Below are 18,153 nucleotides of genomic sequence, written 5' to 3' on the forward strand. Positions count from 1 at the left end.
TCACGCGCCCCTCCTGGGTCTCCGGCATCTCCTGCGGATGCAAACGCATCTCCCGGCTGGCTGGGCCGCGCAGGGCCAACGGCAGGGGCGGGCGGCGGAGCGGCGCGCGGCGCGTGCGGGCGCGCTGGAGGCGGGGGCCGCGAGGGCGCGCGCGCGGGGGCGCGCCGGCCTGGCCTGCCCCTCCGAGGAGCCGTAGCGCGGGAGGGAGGCGGCAGTGCAGTGGTCCGTCGGTCCGCCGGTCCCTGGGTCTGCCCGGCCCCACCCTGCCTCCCGGGGCGGCTCGGCTCCATGGCCCGCGGCGGCGGCGGCGGGAGGTGGCCCGGGGGCCGCGGGGACCGCTGACCGGGCGGTGGGGCCGGGCCATGGGGGACGGAGCGGTCCGCAGCTGCGGGAGCCGGGATCCCTACCCGAGCTGGAGCGGCGCCCCCTGCTGAGCCCCGAGCGCTGGGTGAGAGGAGGGCGCGCGCGGCCCCCAACCCAGGGCCCCGACATTCCAGACCCGGCCCTGTTGAGGGGCCGCCCGCGCGCCGCCCCAGATCCTAGCCCAGGACCCGGTGAGCGAGGCGCCGGCGCTGCCCCCGGCCTGGCTGCACCCCACCCTACCCCCATCCTGCTAGCCTCCTGGGCTCCTACGTCCGCCCCCAGCCGGCCTCCCTCATTGTCCTCGCTCGCCCCGGCCTTGTGTCTCACAGAGGCGCTGGGCCCCGGCCCCACGTCTTCATACCCCGCTGCATGCACCCCTCCCCAGGGCTCCACACCCACCTGTCCTCTGCTGCCTCCCCCGTCCCAGGGTGCCACGTGTTCAACCTCCCAGCCCCGCCCAGACGCACCCCTCAGCCTGGTGGTTCGCCTGACCTAGAGCCTCTGCCCTGGAGGGAGGAGTGGGAATGCGTGCACGTGGGTCTGGGTGTATGGCTAGGCTTGTATAAGTCTGGGAGCCGCGGTTTGTTGATGTATGTGGCCGGTATGTTACTGTCACCCCAAGTGTGCCCGGCTCTTTATGTAGGTCTCTGCGTGTCCCTTGAGTGCGGGTGCCTACGGTTGGTCCTAAGGCTGTCTATATGGTTCTGTGTTTGCCGGGGATACTCTGCTCTCAGGAGCATGGCCAGACGTGTTTGTTGACCCTCCGGAACTACAGTGGAGACCTGGCCCGAGCAAGGACCCTTCCCCTCTCCACCTCTGCCATCCTAGGAAGTTTACTCCGTCAGGACCTAAGCATACACCATTTCAGGAATCAGAGCTAGCCTCGCTTATCAGGCTCCAGAACTAGCAGGAGCTCTTGAGTGAGGGTTAGCTATTGCTTGCCCCGTACTGTATTTTCACCCCTTGTTCCAGTGGGAAGGATCCTTTTAAACATCCTCTCCATTTTGGGGGGCCCTCTGAATGCTGACGGTCCCAGTTGGCCAGGCCTGCTTGCTGTTGAGACCTGAATGCCCAAACCAGCCATGGGACTAAGTGACTTCCCATCACGGCCCTTGGAAGGACTAAAGTCATAGTAGAAAGGATTCCCACGTGATAGCACTACGAAGGTGAAGGTGATCCATTCCCTCAGCCATGTGTTCTGGGTTGAGGTAGCGGCTCTCTGGAGCACAGCTGGAGCCTGTACTTAAAAGTGGTTGGGTGCTGCTGGGCAGTCCTGTGTCATCAGGCTCGCCTGTCTGTGTTGCCCTGGGTATGCGTGTACGGAGCCGTACAGTGAGGGTTTGTGTGTGCGCGTAGGTGGCTTAGTGTGTCTTAGGGTGTGTCTAGGATAGCAGAGACTGGCTTGCCAGTGACTGCTAGTGTCTTTGCAGGTAGAATACAGATAGGTTCCTGAGAGTCAAGGTGAAGGTAGGGGCCTGTGGATGGGTGGCCGAGAAGGCAGCATTACCTGTCCTGCCCTGACTGTGGGATCTGTTTCTCTACCCCTGTTCAGGCTGGCAGCCGGATGCTTGGGCCCATTGGGCCAGCCATTGGCCACCTGCGGGATGAGCAGACTGCTGGGGGGGACGCTGGAGCGGGTCTGCAAGGCTGTGCTCCTCCTCTGCGTGCTGCACTTCCTTGTGGCTGTCATCCTCTACTTTGACGTCTACGCCCAGCACCTGGCCTTTTTCAGCCGCTTCAGTGCCCGGAGCCCGGCCCATGCCCTGTACCCTGCAGCCAGCAGCAGTACCAACTGCTCTCGGCCCAACGCCACTGCCGCTAGCTCCGGGCTTCCCGACGTGCCCAGCGCCAGGCCTGGCCCCACGGCTCCAGTCCATCCACCCTGTCCCGACATGCCGCCCGGTCTTGGTGAGCCTGTGGAGTAGGGTCTGCCTGTTGCAGGGGTGGGGAGAGGCTCCCACCGGTGTGACTAGGGAGTTGGAGTGTCGAACCAGGGGGGCGCCCAGGCTCTCTGTTGCCCACTCCCAGGTGGCTAGTGTCCCTGGATTCTGGCAAAGGCCCTGACTCATGACACTGTCCTGCCTGCAGTGGGCCGAGTGGTCATCGAGTTCACCTCACCCATGCCTCTGGAGCGGGTGCAGAGGGAGAACCCAGGCGTGCTGCTGGGCGGCCGCTACTCTCCACCCGACTGCACCCCGGCCCAAACGGTGGCGGTCATCATCCCCTTCAGACACCGGGAGCACCACCTGCGCTATTGGCTCCACTATCTGCACCCCATGTTGAGGCGGCAGCGGCTGCGCTACGGTGTCTATGTCATCAACCAGGTGCGTGGTCTGCCGTCCTTGGCTGAGCACTAGCCAGCGTCGAGGAGCTCATGTGCACCCACGAATGTGCCTGTCAGGGATGTGGGAGGCCCCGTGCCGGTTGGTGCACACGTGGGGCTGGAGAAACCTGGGGGTCCTCCTCACCTGTTGCTGGTTGTGTGGGTCTCCATGTCTGTCGGTGAACACAGGAAGGGTCTGTGTATGGAAGGAGTACGAACATGTGAATGTTGGCATGTACTTCTGTGGCATGGACATAGCTTGTTTTGACATCTCCTTGGGATATGACTGTCAAATAGAGAGAAAAGATAGGTCAAACAAGAATGGTGGAGGCCTCATGTGCACCGACTGGGAGGCAGGGTCAAGGGCCTTGAGGAGAGGGAGAATTAGACTCTGAAAGCCCGAAACCCTACGTTTCTTAAGCACCTAAGCCCTGGCTAGAACCAGCATTGGGCCCCAGGACCCTCTCTGCCCCTGGAGTACTCGGTAGGAAGGTATTTGGTTGGGATTGGAGTGCGGGCAGAGAGAACACAGAGAAACGTGGTCCAGGCCTGCACCTGAGAGAAATGAACAGGCAGCAGCAGGAGGAGGCGAACCTTCTGGGAAGAGGAGCCTAGAAGACCAGAGCTTAGCAAGAGAACTGATCTCTGTTTAGGAACTGTTTTGTTGGCTGAGGGGTGGTGGAGTTCAACAGCCAGGCCTGGCAGCAAGGGTTAGCCAGAGAGATGAGGGGAGGTCGCATCAAGAAAAGCCTGAGAGGTATGTCTGACAGTTGGAAGTCTAGTGTGAGCTGGGGGGGGGCATTGTTTTCAGTAGGGGTGCTGTATTACGTGTGAAGCAGTGTGACCAATTAGGAAGAGATTACAGTGGCAGAAGAGAGCTGCTGAGTGTGCTCATGGGTGCAGCGGTCTACGGAGTAAAAGGGAGGTGTCGCTGTAAAAGAATTTCGAGAAAAGAGATGTGGAAACAAAGCAGGGGTTTTTAGTCTTGGCTGGTAGCTGTGTTCATGGGATGGGGACCACAGGCGCTGGGCCGTATCCAGAGGAGAGCGACTTGGGATGCTGTCTTGCCTGGAATGATGAAAGCTTGGAGAATTAGAAAGACATTCTGCAGGCAGACTGTAAGGCTGGACCTAGGGTGGACATCTGTGAGGGAGAGGGGCCTCCGGAAACACCAGCATGTACACAATTCTTTGTTACACATTTCTTGTTTGTTTTTTGGTTTGTTTGTTTGTTTCGAGGTAGGGTTTCCCTGTATAACTGCCCTGGCTGTCTTGGAACTCTCTCTGTAGACTAGGCTGTCCTTGAACTCAGAGAGCGATCTGCCTGCCTCTGCCCCCGGAGTGATGGGGGCAAAGGTGTGCGCTACCACACCCAGCTCACAGTTTTTATTGTGTAAATTTGTGTGAGTATGCACATTCCAGCCGTGGCACTCGTGTGTAGGTCAGAGGACAACTTTGTGGGTTACTTCTCCCCTTCCCCAGTTTACATGGGTTTTGAGTTTGAAAATTCCTTGGATCCAGCTGTCAGGCTTATCCAGCAAATGTTTTACCCCAACTGAGCTACCTCACTAACCCATAATTTAGAGGTTTTTTAAACATAGTTGTTTAGTTGTATTTATCTATTTATTTATTTAGTGTGTGTGTGTGTGTGTCTGTGTGTGTGTGTAGAGTGTGTGCCATAGAACACTTTTGGAGGTCAGAGGACAACCTTGTGGAGTCCTGGGGATCAAACCCAGGTCATTAGGCTTGTGTGGGAATTACTGTACCTGCTGAGCCATCTAACCAGCTAGGAATTTCTTAAAACCCGCAACATCTGACATGTCTATAGGGCATGGAATATTGGGGGTGGGGCTGCTAAAGAGGCCCAGAAGATGGCCCCAGAGAGCAGTCAGGAGACCCAGCTGTGTCGGGAAGGAAGCGCGGCAGCTGGGTGGTGAGCACTGTGGGGGAGTGAGAGGGCTGTGGACCAAGATCGTCCAGTGGATTTAGCAACAAGGTGGGCCTAGCGAGAGCCATTTCAGGGGCATGCTGGGGGCGGAAGCAGATTGCAGTGGGTTGAAGAAGGAATCCGATTTGACAAAATAACTAATTGGAGACAACTCTTAGGAAAAAAAAATTCTCTGTTGAGAAGGGAAGGCAAAGGGTAGGGTGATGGCTGGAGGGAAGTCTGAGGGTTTTTTTCCCCCTCTCCAGAGAGAAAGCAAAGCGTATTTATGGGCCATGTGGGAAAGACTCAGGGCTCCTGGCCGGTGAGAGTGACGAGAAAAAAGATGATAAGCCAAGAGGAAATGGCCAGTCCCTCTAAGGGCTGGGGAGGAAGGCAATGAGCAGGTGTAGGGGTCAGGTCAGTGTCCCAGAGGGAGCAGCCTCCGGCTCTCAGTGGGTGGGGGCTGCTGTCTCCTGTCTCTGGGAAGCACCCATTCACAGATCCCAGCTGCAGAGCGTCTGTCTTTAGCCTGGGTTGTAGAAGAGGTCGAGGGGCCAGTTCTTCTCATCAGCTCCTCCATCTCTGTCCAACGTTGCCTGGGCCTGCATGGCCAGGAGCCCTGCAGCTCTGTTTCTCTGGGTCCCCAGCTCACAGAGGAGTGGCTGTTGATAGCCCGTTGCTTGTCTTTTTTATTGGGAAGACAAGATCATCCAGCCCAGTCCTGCACCAGCTCAGAGGCTGCCCAGGGAGTTGGAAGTGGATCGAAATGGGCCAGAGGAGCTGCTTCAGCACTGGTCATTTAGGTCATTCATTGTTTGTCTCACGTCATGACTGTAGGCTCAGTAGATCCCGGCTCCTCATCTCTCCACCAGCACACACGAGGTGCTCTGGCACAAAGAAGAAAGTCACAGGGTGTGTTTGAATGAATGAATGAATGAATGAGCACTCTAAATAGTGGTTTAGTAGACAGTGATATAAACTAAGCCCAGAAGAGAAGGGAGAATTGTACTGGGGCCTGGAGATCTGTTCAGACGTCAGCCTTTCCCAGGCATGGGATTTCTAGCTAACCAACCCCAGTGCCTGGTAACAAGAAGGTCCAGCATGTTCTGTGACAAGGGCAACGGGGAGACTAGAACCAAACTGTAAAAGGTCTTTGAATGGGGGATCTAAGGTGAGAAGCTGGACTTAATCCTGAGAATCTGAGAGGTTGTGGGGGTGGGGGACAGTTGTGTGGGCCCCTGGGATCATGATGGAAACTGAAGTGGCAGATACCTGCTGCTCTCGGACCCAGAGCTGATGTGTGTCCACCCACTCACCCACCAGCATGGTGAGGAGACCTTCAACCGGGCCAAGCTGCTCAATGTGGGCTTCCTAGAGGCACTGAAAGAGGATGCTGCCTATGACTGCTTCATCTTCAGTGATGTGGACCTGGTCCCTATGGATGACCGCAATCTGTACCGTTGTGGTGACCAGCCCCGCCACTTTGCCATTGCTATGGACAAGTTTGGCTTCCGGTGAGACTCTCTTAGTGAGGCTCAGACCTCCACACCCCCACTTCACCCAGGCGCTTAGTCCCAGCTTTAGTGTCCTCCTAGCCTCCAGTCCCCGGTTCAGATCCTTCTTTGTAATGTGGGTCCTCCCTGGGTCCTTGTTCCACGTTGTCCCCCACATACTATCTGTGATCCTGCATCTTGAATCCCCTTGTGACCCTGACACCTGCTCTTCCATGTCATAGGCTGCCCTATGCTAGCTACTTTGGAGGTGTGTCAGGCCTGAGTAAGGCCCAGTTTCTGAGGATCAATGGCTTCCCCAATGAGTACTGGGGCTGGGGCGGTGAGGATGATGACATCTTCAACAGGTAAGCAGAGACGGGCAGAGAGCAGGCTGGCTCAGGGAGTGAGGAGGGGCTGGCTGGGTGGGGCTCCTTACCTCTCCCTGTGCCTGTTCAGTCTGCCTCTCCCGTCCTAGGATCTCCCTGACTGGGATGAAGATCTCACGCCCAGATGGCCGGATAGGCCGCTACCGCATGATCAAGCACGACCGGGACAAGCATAACGAGCCCAACCCTCAGAGGTGACCGCAGCACCCCTGACCCCAGGTGCCCCTGATCCCTTGCTCCCTAGAGGTAACTTCCCAGGATCCCCAATGCCTTTGATCTCTGACCCTGTAGAGGAAGCCTCTGAGCCTCTTTGGCCCCCAAGAAGTGCCTTCCAGAGGCAACTGTTTCCTAGAAATGACCCAAATGCCCCTGGCCTCCAGCCTCTAAAGGTGACTCCTGGCACCCCTGGCCTGGCTCCTAGAGGTGACTAGATTTTAAATCGTAGCTACAGTTGTCATCGCATAGACTGCGTTTCCATTAGTGCCCTCAGAGACCTCACTTAGGTCCTTTGAATGACCCCTGCTTATACTGGTCCTGTCAGAGCAGATCGTGGGTGCCAGCCATAGATGATAACATGATAGTGGGTGCCAGCCATAGATCTAGGAGCCCAACAAAGGTATGCCAAACAGAGGAAATGTGGGAAGGGAGGGTTGAGACAGTGCCAACCCCTCTGAGGTCAGAGCCACCAACTACTCCTTCTAGGGTCCGGATGCCCACTTTAGATGTTTGTGGCTGGCTGGGGAAGGGCTGGCAGGCATGTGGACACACAAGCAGACTCCTTGAGTTTCCGCCTGCATCTCTGAGTGCCAAGCCTTCTGGAGCCACAGCCAGTGCCTGGCCTGCCCTCCCTCAAGAGGCTTACACCAGGCAAGGAAAAGTTATGGCACACATCATGAACACCAGGTGCTTTCCTGGCAGAGAAAGGAATGAGGCAGTGGGAACATGGAGTGAGGCTGGGAAAGTTATTCCTTCGCCGAAATGTCCCGTTCCCTTGGGCATATATTCACCAGTGCTGTATGCCAGGTTGGTGGAGAAGGCCAGTGGATGAAGGAACTTGTCTTTGTAAGAGTCGAGCATGAGCATGCACAGCATATACTGAAACCTTAGAGCCAACATGGTTCTTAGACATCTGCAGGCTGGGAGCGACGGGAGGGGCATCCCCATGCTGGGGAGCTGGGGACCGGGGGAGTTTTAACTTTTTCCCCAGAGGGCCCTGAGAGTCCTGGGGAGAGAATTTATTTGGAAGTCTTACTTTCTGAGCTCAAGGAAGATGAAGGAAAGGCTTAGCCGCTGGGTGGACTTTGGGAGAACCTTAACGGAGCCTGAATTCGTAAAACTGGAGGTGCTGTGTCGAGGGAAGGACCCTTGGGACTTCTGTGTCCCCAGACTTTTCTGCTCTAATCTCCGACTATAGGAATAGAGAGATGGATTGTGCACTGACTTGGGGATAGAATTTGGCAGAAGCATGAGATCCCTAGGAGTCCGGAGAGCCAATGAAAAAGCGAGTGGTTTAGATGAAACCATGGTCAGCAGGGAAGGAATGACAGGCAGATAAATGCCAGGACCCTTGGTCTCATTGTAGGATTAGCTGGTCATCAATTAATGCCTGCTCGGGTGTGGATATGACTAGACAGCATGAAACTTTAGGGCTAAGGAAGTCTGGATGGCGGCTCTAATACCTTTGGCCTCAAAGTTAAGAGTTATTCAGGGGTTGGAGAGTGGTGGCACACACCTTTAATCCCAGCACTTAGGAGGCAGAGGCAGGTGGGTCTCTGAGTTCGAGCCTGGTCTACAGAGTGAGTTCCAAGACAGCCAAGGCTATACAGAGAAAGCCTGTCTTGGAAAAAAAAGCAAACCAGAGAGAGAGAGGGAGTTATTCAGGATTCTTTCTCCCACCCTACACGTCCAGATCATCAGCAAAGCATGTCAGCAGCACCCACAAAGCATTTGAGCCCATCGTCTGCTTTGCCCCTTCTCCACCCCTTCTTTACCTTAATCTGTGACCTTTCGATCTTGCTCTGATGGCTGCAAGGGTTTTCCTGGCTCCTCCTTGCCCTTCCGTAGTCCATCCCACCCTTCTCCGGCTGGGTTAAGACTCCCTCCATGTGTTCCTGCTCACGGAATGTGAACTGCTTATTATGACCTACACAGTCCTGCCCATCCATGCTCTGGCCAACATGCTAGTCTGTTTCCCTTTGTCCTGTGTGCTGTGACTTCTGCATGAGGTGCTCATTCCCCCCCCCCCCCCCCCCCGCCTTCAACTTAGTGTCACATTCTTCTCCCAAGGTCACCTGTACCTGCAGGCACGCTCATGTTTTCCTTTGCCCAGTATCTGGCTCCCTTAGTGAAGCAAACTTGCTGTGGGAGGGAGGGCGTGGATGTCCTGTTCATGGCTGCGTCCCTGTTGCTCAGAGTACAATCTGGTATACAAGAATGGATATGGAAGGAGTGGGTAACGGGAGAGAAACAGATAATGGCAGGGGTTAGGAGAGTGAAGAGGACAGTTCTCACATGGGATGCATTGAAGCATGCGGGATGCCTCAGATATTAGAGTTGAGTAAAGGTGCCCACTGGGCTAGCCTGCAGTCCTGAGTTCAACCTCCAGAACCCACGTAAAGGTGGAAGAAAAGGACCAACGTGGCATTGTCCTTCGACCTCTAAACACATGCGTCTGTGATAATAAAATATACGTAGTAAAGGTCTGAATGGAGAGACCTGTGGGTGTTGCAGTTGTACTCTCTGACCAAAGGGGCTGAGGTCTCCGTTTTGAGAACAAATATAAGGGCAGGGGTCTTCCATCCTTGGCGGTAGAGATTCGGGATTGAGCAGAGACTGTTTGCCTTGATCTGCACTCCTCTCCCTTTCCAGGTTTAGTAAGATTCAAAACACAAAGATGAGCATGAAATGGGACGGCATTGGATCAGTGCGGTACCGGGTCCTGGAAGTGTCCCGGCAGCCGCTCTTCACCAACATCACAGTGGACATTGGGAAACCCATGTCATGGCTCAACCTCAGTCAAGGCTGACACTAATGGACAAAGGCCCTCCGTGCCCTTCTGGTGTGGAAGGTTGCCCGCCAGAGGACTGACCTACAGCCTGGCTGACAGCTGCTTTGGGATCATCCCTAAGACTGAGACTGTGAGCTGTTTTCTGAGTCTTAATAGACAGCCAGCTGCACCTAGAAGTTTCAGAACCCACTTCGAGGGGCTTCTTGGCAAGCCTCTCCTGTGGCCCTCTCTGGGGTCAACCCTTCTTCCTGCCCTACTTTCCCCAGCCCAAACCTCCTCACTGTTAGGGTTGGGCCAGCCCCTGCACTGCCTCTCGGAGTGGCCTGGGCTAGGTCACTCCACCTATTTGTGCCTCAGTTCTCCCCCACACCCCCACCCTCGAGTCCTCCAGGGCCTGGAAAGGTGGGAGGTTTGACTAGGGGGCAGTGTCTCTTCCAGAGGGAGTTCTCAGCTCTGGAGATCCCTCATGCTTCCAGGGGAGGGGAAACCTTTTTCATTCAACATTGTAGGGGGCAAGCTTTGGTGAGCCACCTGCTGAGGAGCGCCCCCAGGAGGGGACCAGAAGGGGTGCTGTGTTGTATCCTGGGATCATGGGGTTGCCCTTTGCATGGGGGAACAGGTGGGGCCTGGATCAGTCGATGGTCCTGGCCTCCCTCCCTTAGAGAGGAGGCAGAGGCCCCAGGGCCTGCTCTGTTTATATGTTGCACAGAAACTTGTGTGGGTGCTTTAGTAAAAAACGTTAATGGAGTAGCGCCTTGTCTGTTTGGGAATGGGTACCGGTTCCCCGAACTAGTTTGCCAGGGTCGTCTAGTGACTTCCAAACCCCTATACCTCCGCTCTTCTAAGGCGCCAAAGTTTATCTTAGTGCCGCTTTTAGGCTAGTAGGGGTAAGGAAATAGCGAACCAAATGGGACCAGATTTCTCCGTTCTACTTCCTCCGAGGTAGAAAAGCGTCCCAGGGTAAGACCAAGGTGCTAGAGAACTAGCGAGTGGCGAATGGCGCAGACACTGGGCAGGGCAGGGCCTCTTTGGAGGGCTGAGCCGTTTCCCAGGTGACCGCCTCTTGGGAGGGGAGGGGCTAAGGCCGGATTCCCAGAGGTGGCCAGGATCCCGTACCCCGTAGTGTCTGCCGGTAGTAGGCCAAGAGACCGCACAATTCCAGTGTAGGGGACATAAACAGAAAAAGGCGGGGCCTCGATGTCATCAGGAGGGACTTGGTGGGCGTGGTTCTGGTCCAGAGCAACCATCCGTCTCCCAGGAAATCTAGTACTCTGACCTGTGGTCGGTCCGTCCTGTAGGTCTGAACAGGGGACCGCGACCCACGCAGGCCATGTCCGGGGACTCCCCAGCACTGTGGGAGCTAGTGGAGGAGCATGTTCCACTCCCAGAGCGGCCTGAAGTGAAGAGGATTCTAGGGGAGGCAGCAGTGGACCTGAGCCTGGAGTTACGAGAGGAGGTGGGAGTCCGGTGGGTGGGGGGTGGGTCACGTTCCAGGCCTGCCCTCCAACTCACGTGATTTCCGGCCTCCACCGGGTCCCAGGCCCTATTTGGTGACCCCTACCTTGGTCTCACTGTCTGCCCGTGCCCTCCCTTGTTTGGCTCCTCCCATCCCTGACAACCCCCACCAATACACACACACCCATTCCCTCTGCCCCAGTGGCAAGGTGCCCCAGCTCTCCTTGCAGGTGGCGATGTTAAAGGCTCTGCTCCAAGAGATCCAGTCTTCTCAAGTTTCGGGATCCCACCCCATCTCTGCCTCTCCCTCCCTTCTGGCACCTCCCCCTCTCCTGAGGGACCTCATGCGCCAAGAACTCCGACAGTTGCTCCAAGGCCTCCGCCTTAAGGCTATCTGTGAGGGCAGGTGGGAATCTCAGGCATGGCCTCCTTGCCCGGACATCAGATGGGCTGCCCCAGAAAAAGAGACAGGGTGGCTTTTCCTGGGGTTTCCTGAACGGAGGTCATCAGGTCCCTTCATGCACATGTTTTCAGGGACCAGACCCAGGTGTGGGCCAAGTATAGTCCCAGGGTCCTTCACTTTGCCTTAGAGGAGCCCAGGTGTGACTCATCACAACCGGAACTATTCCCGATGAAAGCTGATATGCCCAGGTAAAGAGGGAGGAGGTTCTGTCCAATTGGTGGATCCAACCCACCAAGGTTGTGTGGAAGAGTTCTCATCCTGGGGTTGGACACTTCTATAGCCACTTGTGATAGGGATGGAGACAGGAGGGCTGAAGTCCTGAGGGGACGCCTGCCCAGCTAGGAGGCCCGCAAAGCTTGCTGGGAGAATGACTGCTTCCGTCTGGGTCCTAGAGTATGAGCAGCAGTCTTCCAAGCAGATGAAAGGGAGAGGAGTTTTTTGCACGCAGAGGACAGGAGGCGATGTCCAGTGGAGCAGTTCTCCTCAGGCCTAGCAAACAAGATTGAGGGCTGGGCTGGAGGTACCTGGCGAGCTGAGAGGAGGTGACAAATGACGTTTTTCAGCTGGCAACAGAATGAGATGAATGAAAGTGCTCATGTCCATGAGAAGACTGTAGCAATTTCTTAGTCACCCCCGCCCCCAGTCCTATCAGCTGAGCACTGTACCCAATTTTCAGGTGAAAAAAATGACAGCTCAAAAGGATAAACAGTTTTCCCAAGGTCACAGGGTGAAGGTGGCAGAAGCCACGTGCAAGCCTGGCCTCTTGGAACTATTGTTTGTACTCTGTTATGTTCCTTTGCGTGGAAAACAAATTCTCTACAAGTGGTATTTGTTCCCTGAAGGACTATGACAAGCAACACAGAGAGGGTGACGTTAACCTCACCTGTCAGCAGCCATCACAGGGACCTGAGTGTCATCAAGGACCAACTGAATGTGTCTAACATTGACCAGGTTATCAGACACCTGAGGTGAGGCCTAGGGGCATCTGAGTGTGTGTAGATTGGGGTCAAGAAGACAGTGGATCTTTAGGGGATGGGGCTACCTGAGAGGGGATCGTGTGTGTATGTGTGTGTGTGTGAAGTGGGCAGAGTTTAGTGGGGCTGCTACTATACCAGTAAGCAGCCAATTACAGGGAGCAGGAGGGGCTAGGGCCCTAGGATTTCAGCCAGGCACAAGGGGAGCCAAAGGAGGTTGCGATGTGTGGGCTAACAGAAGCAGGAGGAGCCGCAGGCCCAGTGCCCGGGGTACAGAAGAGGATAGTGCTCATGGGGGTGCAAACACTGAGGTGCCTGGAAGCGGCGGGCGGGGGGCTGGAAGGCTGTGCCCAGGCAGCACCTGAAGGACGTGGCCTGAGAATGAAGGGGCTAGAGTAGCTCTTGGGGCTCCGAGGTTGGGGCCGTGTGGTGAGTTCAGCCGGGCAGGTCCTGCTTCACTGGTTCTGGCTGTTCATGCTCCTGTCTAGGAGCCTCCTGGAGGAGGAGTGTCACATGCTGCAGAGAGAGGCCTCTGACCTGCAGGTGAGTGCAGTCCTGGGCCTTCCCCAAGGTCTTTGCTTAGCAGGGGTCGTGCTTGCCGGTCTGGGTAGGTATGTGCATGTCAAGGCTGTGAGTCCTAGACCTGTTTCTCATGTATCAGAGGCCGTGATCAGCAGGTTAGACCAACCCACTTGACAGTCCCACGTCTCTTGCACCCTCTCTCTTAAGTCTGAGCGTATACCCAGCTGCCATCTTGCTAGGCTTGGCTTTCCACAGGCTATGCCCTCATGATGGTTAGTCTGAGACTCAGTGGCCTTATTCCTGCCCTACACTAGGGCTGTTAGTCCTTTAGGCAGGGCCACTGAAACGGCTCTCTCCACAGCACTGTCTGGAAAGGGAACAGATGCAAGCTTACCAGTCCTCCAAGGCTGCCCAAATGCCCACCCTGGCAGGTAAGGACCCCAGGGAAGCCCCCAGAGTACCCATCCCACTACCTTTACCTCATACTGTACATACTCTAGAAGAGCCAGGTACTCTCTCACTGTGCCCTTCCTCAGAGATAAAAGAACAGAAGGCGGCCATGGAACGGGAGCTACAGGTCTCTCTGGGACCTTCCTGTACCTCCTCCAAGCACAGGTACACCAAATCACAGGGCAGACGGGGTAGGGTGAAGGCACAGATCATGGTCACCTCACAGCTACCATCTTGTGTAGGCAGAAGCCCTTGAGGTCATCCGTTCTGGGCCTCAGATCCTTCCCTTGTCTCCATGGCTACATGCCTACACCTCCTTCGGAGCGCTGCCCCCACCCTCAAGGTCAGACAACCACCCATCGACGAAGACTTCGGTACTTCTGCTGGGAAGAGCCAACTTCCGCATCAGTGCCCGGGACGGCGTCCCAGGCCCCAACCTGAAGGGCTGGTCCCCAAACAGGCTACTGCTTCCGCTTCAACTCGCCCATCTGTTGTTGCCTCCAGCTTCCATAGCTCCTACCAGTTTCCGCTTCGTTCTTGGATGAGCTCACACAGCCCCACCCAAGCTGAAAGTTGGTTTGGTCCCAGCCCCACCCCTTAACAGGTCGATCTAGGACTCGGTGGCAGGATACCTGTTCTAACCATCACAGCCTTTGGCCCCTCTCCTCCACTCAGGCCTCCCCACAGAGGCCCCCATCCCAGCCTGACTCCTTGTCCCCTAGGGGCCCAGACAAAGCATAGCAGCAGCTCAGAGACAGGAATAGAAATTTCATTAAAATCTACGGACTTTAAAACCCTAGTGACGCGCACCGGACAGGGTTGGGCGGTACACCGTTATTGCTACAGAGGGTTAGAGGTGCCTTGGCCAGGGCTGTCACTGCAGAGGGCACAGAGGACGGACGCACGGACAGCGCAGGGCTGGGAGGAGCTCTCACGGCGGGGGGAGGGGGGGAGACTGGGGGCCATTTGGCACATTGAGTTGGGGGGGGTAGCACGTCTGGGAAGACTGGGCCTTCAGCCTGGTGGAGGGCGGACCAGGGAAGGTCGTGCATGGTCCCCTTCCCCAGGACCCTGGGCTCCAACTTCCTGCTGAGAAGTCCCCTTTCTTTCCCTCCATGAACAAGTGCTTTGGGCGGGCTGCTGAGTCCCAGCCTCCGCTGGCTGGGCCTGACAACCGAGGTTGGAAACAAAGGGCAGAGACCCCGAAGCAGCCAAGTGAGGTGCAGGCAGGCCTGGAAGACAGACAGACTGGACTCGAGGCTGGGGGCGGGGGGTTGAGGGAGAACCACAGATAATACAATTTTTACAAAAATAATTACACAGACAGGGCTGGGTGGTCGTCTGACGCCCAACGCTGTGCGGCCCCTCACCTCGTCCCTGGGAGAAAGATACAGATTTGCTGGGGCGGAGGCTAGGGTCTGGTCTGGGGTCAGGAACACTGGTCGTGAGGCTGGAGGGGAACAGGTGGGGTATGGCTGCAGAACCTCTCGTCCCCTGGTGAAATGGCTCAGGGCAGAGCGTGAGGGTATCAGAGGCCACGTGAAGCCTGGCAAAGCCTCCGGGAACCCGGCCCGAGACCACCTCCAAAGTGCTTTGGACACTACCACCCCGTGCCCCACCCCCACAGCAATCCTCCCATCGCTTTCCCACCCCCAGCTGCTATCTGGGCATCCAAAGGACGTGTAAACACTGGGGACATGAGCACAAATGTCTGCACTAGCGGTGGTGGCCAAGGTGACAGCGGCCATCCTGGCCAGGGCATGGTGGAGCAGGTGGTCCCACCTGCCCACTGCCTCCCCAGTCTCTGTGGTGGGAGCAAGGGTTGGGCGGGGCCTCTCCCCTTGCAACAACTGTGCTCATATCCTCGAGTCCTGGAGGCGACTGGAGCCGTTACTGCCCACAATGGGGATCTGGGCCTTGTCCGGGTGCAGTGGCTGGACCTCAAATCCATCTTCAGGAGACGGGGCCGTGGTGGGGGCATAGCGCCCAGTCCGGTGCTCCAGGAGGGCAGGGCCCCAGTCTCTGCTTGGCTTTGTGGCATTTTTCAAACGCTGAGGGCAGGGGACACAGTGAAAAGAGTGCGTCAGAAGCTTGCCTTAAGCTCCAAGGGTTTCCGCCTCGCCTGGCTGCCCAGCCAGTCTCCACTCCTCACCTGAAGAAGTGTGTCTCCGTCTGTGCGGCAGAGCTGGAACAGCGCATACAGCGGGATGCAGATGACAGACGACAAAGCCATGAGGAAGCCGATGGCCACGGCCCAGCCTGGGTACTGGTAGTGGTTGTAGGTGATTGGCCGGTACTGGATCACCGTGAAGATGAGAATGAACTACAGACGGTAGAGGTGAGATGTGATGCTGGCCAGAGCCCCTCCTGGACCCCAGGCCTAGCCCTCCCAGCAGCAACCCTTCCTCGCCAGACTCCTAAGCTAGCAAAAGGTGTTGAGGTCAGGGCATAGGCAGCTGTCAACACCTGTGTGACAGAAGTCAGAGGAACCCACTGCCCAGGTTGGGGCTGGGCATGGAGGCACCATAAAAGGGAGAAGGTATGTTTTTTGCCAAAGCCCTGAACTGGCAGAGAACAAGCAGGCGGCTGCCACTGCCTCGCTCGGCCTTGTACTGCCTCCTGAGATAAGGACAGATTCCTAGCCTTAGGCCTGGGCTCTTCCGGATCACCTGTTATTTTGCTAGCCCCATAGCCCCTGCCTCAGCTTTCTACCTCAGGTTTTCCAGCACTTCTTCCGGGCTCCGTTCATTCTGCAGACCCACCCTCAGCATTCCTGTCGAGCCCTGAGCCAGGACCACCTCTTTCAGGAAAACTTTTGGGATTTTTCTGCCTCCTAAAAGGCCTGTCCACGGCATCTCCCACCTGCTTTCTCAAAGCTGCTCTGTTTCCTATAGTCCTGAGAGTGCCTAGGATTATTACTGCATTAACTCTGGGTCTAAAACGCCTTGCCCAATCTCATTTATCTGTTCCAGCTGATTTGTGCCAGAGATGCTCAGATTGGGAAGGGGGTTGAGGACAGGCCAGGTAAGGTCCTTCCTTTCCACTGTGGCTGTGGAAACAAGTGGCATTCAGCCTGGAGAGTGTCCACAGGCTGGAAATGCTGAGTTCAGGCAGCAGACGCACGCCTCTTTCAGAACGGGTGTATGAGGCAAGCAAAGGATCTAAAAGAAACAGATTTGGCCAGGTGGCTCACAAGCCACACCCAGGGGGCGCTGTGAAAGGATTCAACCTGCCTCTCAGCCTTTAAGCGAATCCTGGAGCTAAAGTTCCTCTGGCCTCGTCATGAACCTACGGCATCCTTCCTGGGGCACAATACAAGGAGTGTATGTTTCCCGACCTAGCAGAGCCTGTGGATATTTGTATGTTTGGTTTTTGTTTTCTTCTCTCTCTCTCTCTCTCTCTCTCTCTCTCTCTCTCTCTCTCTCTCTCTCCAGGGTCTCACTTGTGGCACCCTGGCTATCCCAGTACTCTATATGTAGACCAGGCTGGCTTCCAGTTCAAATACTGGCCTGCCTCTGCCTCCCCAGTGCTGGGATTAAATCCAAGCGCCACCACAGCGGTTTTAGCAAAGCTTGATGTATGTGAGGATGAATTCCTTCAATGGATTTACAGAAGGATGGGGTTTGTCAGGAAGAGCTTTCACAGGCACACAGAGCCCCAAGGAGAACAGAAACATGTCTGTACAGTGTGGCCGCCCACTTTAAGGTGCCTCCAGCCTGGCCTTCTAGGTACTGCCTGCTTCACTCAATCTCTACTCCTGGACAACCCACAGGCCCCAGGCCAAGGCCCATTGGTGGGTGACCCCCAGATAACAGAGTGCAGCCTCCCAGCCCTCGGGAGAGAATGTCCTGGACCTGGGCCAATGCCACAGCCCCAGAGGGCATGGTGCTGGGCAGGGGTTCCAGGCCTCTCTGGCCTCAGTCTTGAAAGACTTCCGCTCCTCCTGTTTCAATGCTGGGCCTGTGGCCAGAACTATTGCCCGTGCCAGGCTCAGGAACATCCCACACCCCATGCGGTGAAGACCTCGGTCCTCCAGGGACCTTTTTTCAGAAACATGAGCCAGTGTGGAAGTCTGGTACAGAGCCCTCCGGGATTCCAAGGAACTGAGCATGGCACAGGTAACTCTGGACACTGCCTTGCCGCTGTGTGAGGCCTCTGAGACTCTTCTGTATGGAGTGACTGAGTGGACGTGCTGACCCTCTTCTCACATAGTGGGTACTATGCCACCAACCCCTCCCCCTTCTCACTTCAAACAAGCCGCAGAATGAGCCAGGTTTTAGCCCACAGGCCATCCGTTCCCCCTCTAGCAGGGTTTCCTGGGGCACACTGGCCTGCGTCAGGGTTCCTGCCCCTTATTAAGTGTAGAGTGGTGGGTCTACTCAATGGCCCCGTGCCTTAGAGCGAGAACAGTGATAACCCAGAGAGGCGTTGCATGAATGAACATGTGAACAGGGTGGAGGAAAGGCCTGGCTCCTTGTCGTTCAAGTACAGTGCTCTGATGCCCTTCCCTGCTGCTCTGCGTTTGCAGAAATGGGGGATGCTCCCTTCGAAGCCATCCAACTTCCCAGCATTTGGAGCCTTAGGAAATGCACCCACCACGGAGCTGACCTAACGAACGTCTAGCCTCCGCTGACAGGTCCTGGGGCTGCGGAGGAATGCTACCATGCTCACATGTCTGCCATGTACCTTCCAGGCTTGGGGGTAGCCTCCATGAGGGTCTAGGGGAACGCTAGACAGAAGCCACACGGATACTCCAGAGGCCCTTTGGAGGCAGCTGGGCAGTGGTGCCAG

At 56.3% G+C, this 18,153-nt stretch overlaps 3 protein-coding genes across 9 annotated transcripts in view; 2 read left to right on the forward strand and 1 right to left on the reverse strand.

The window, feature by feature from the left end:
• The first annotated feature begins 159 nt into the window (after positions 1-159).
• On the forward strand, positions 160-10,245 carry B4galt2 (beta-1,4-galactosyltransferase 2). Of its 3 annotated transcripts, none has more exons than XM_021644538.2 (7): positions 160-554; positions 1,916-2,271; positions 2,452-2,687; positions 5,936-6,126; positions 6,348-6,470; positions 6,581-6,737; positions 9,360-9,496. In XM_021644538.2, exons 2-6 carry the CDS (start codon positions 1,968-1,970, stop codon positions 6,687-6,689), a joined length of 963 nt encoding a protein of 320 aa, XP_021500213.1. In that variant the 5' UTR covers positions 160-554; positions 1,916-1,967; the 3' UTR covers positions 6,690-6,737; positions 9,360-9,496. The 3 variants fall into 3 exon arrangements, with proteins under 3 accessions (XP_021500213.1, XP_021500211.1, XP_021500212.1); XM_021644536.2 differs by having other exon boundaries at positions 161-554; positions 6,581-6,685; positions 9,360-10,245; XM_021644537.2 differs by having other exon boundaries at positions 161-448; positions 6,581-6,685; positions 9,360-10,245.
• A 204-nt stretch (positions 10,246-10,449) lies between these two features.
• Ccdc24 (coiled-coil domain containing 24) lies at positions 10,450-14,117 on the forward strand. 3 transcript variants are annotated; one of them, XM_060379736.1, is made up of 8 exons: positions 10,450-10,954; positions 11,184-11,359; positions 11,488-11,604; positions 12,259-12,384; positions 12,879-12,933; positions 13,274-13,343; positions 13,449-13,527; positions 13,609-13,751. In XM_060379736.1, exons 1-8 carry the CDS (start codon positions 10,829-10,831, stop codon positions 13,616-13,618), a joined length of 759 nt encoding a protein of 252 aa, XP_060235719.1. In that variant the 5' UTR covers positions 10,450-10,828; the 3' UTR covers positions 13,619-13,751. The 3 variants fall into 3 exon arrangements, with proteins under 3 accessions (XP_060235719.1, XP_021500214.2, XP_060235718.1); XM_021644539.2 differs by having other exon boundaries at positions 10,455-10,954; positions 13,605-14,117; XM_060379735.1 differs by having other exon boundaries at positions 10,827-10,954; positions 11,156-11,359; positions 13,605-14,117.
• The window catches only part of Slc6a9 (solute carrier family 6 member 9), a 34,157-nt gene continuing 30,114 nt past the window's right edge, over positions 14,111-18,153 (reverse strand). For all 3 annotated transcript variants that reach the window (XM_021644534.2, XM_021644535.2, XM_021644533.2), the window contains 2 exons: positions 15,515-15,685; positions 14,111-15,413 (listed from right to left, as the gene is read on the reverse strand). In XM_021644534.2, coding sequence (XP_021500209.1) covers positions 15,219-15,413; positions 15,515-15,685 — 366 coding nt within the window. In that variant the 3' untranslated portion in view covers positions 14,111-15,218. The remainder of the gene's footprint in view (positions 15,414-15,514; positions 15,686-18,153) is intronic.

The sequence above is a fragment of the Meriones unguiculatus genome, chromosome 3, assembly GCF_030254825.1.
Source record: "Meriones unguiculatus strain TT.TT164.6M chromosome 3, Bangor_MerUng_6.1, whole genome shotgun sequence".
NCBI lineage: Eukaryota > Metazoa > Chordata > Mammalia > Rodentia > Muridae > Meriones > Meriones unguiculatus.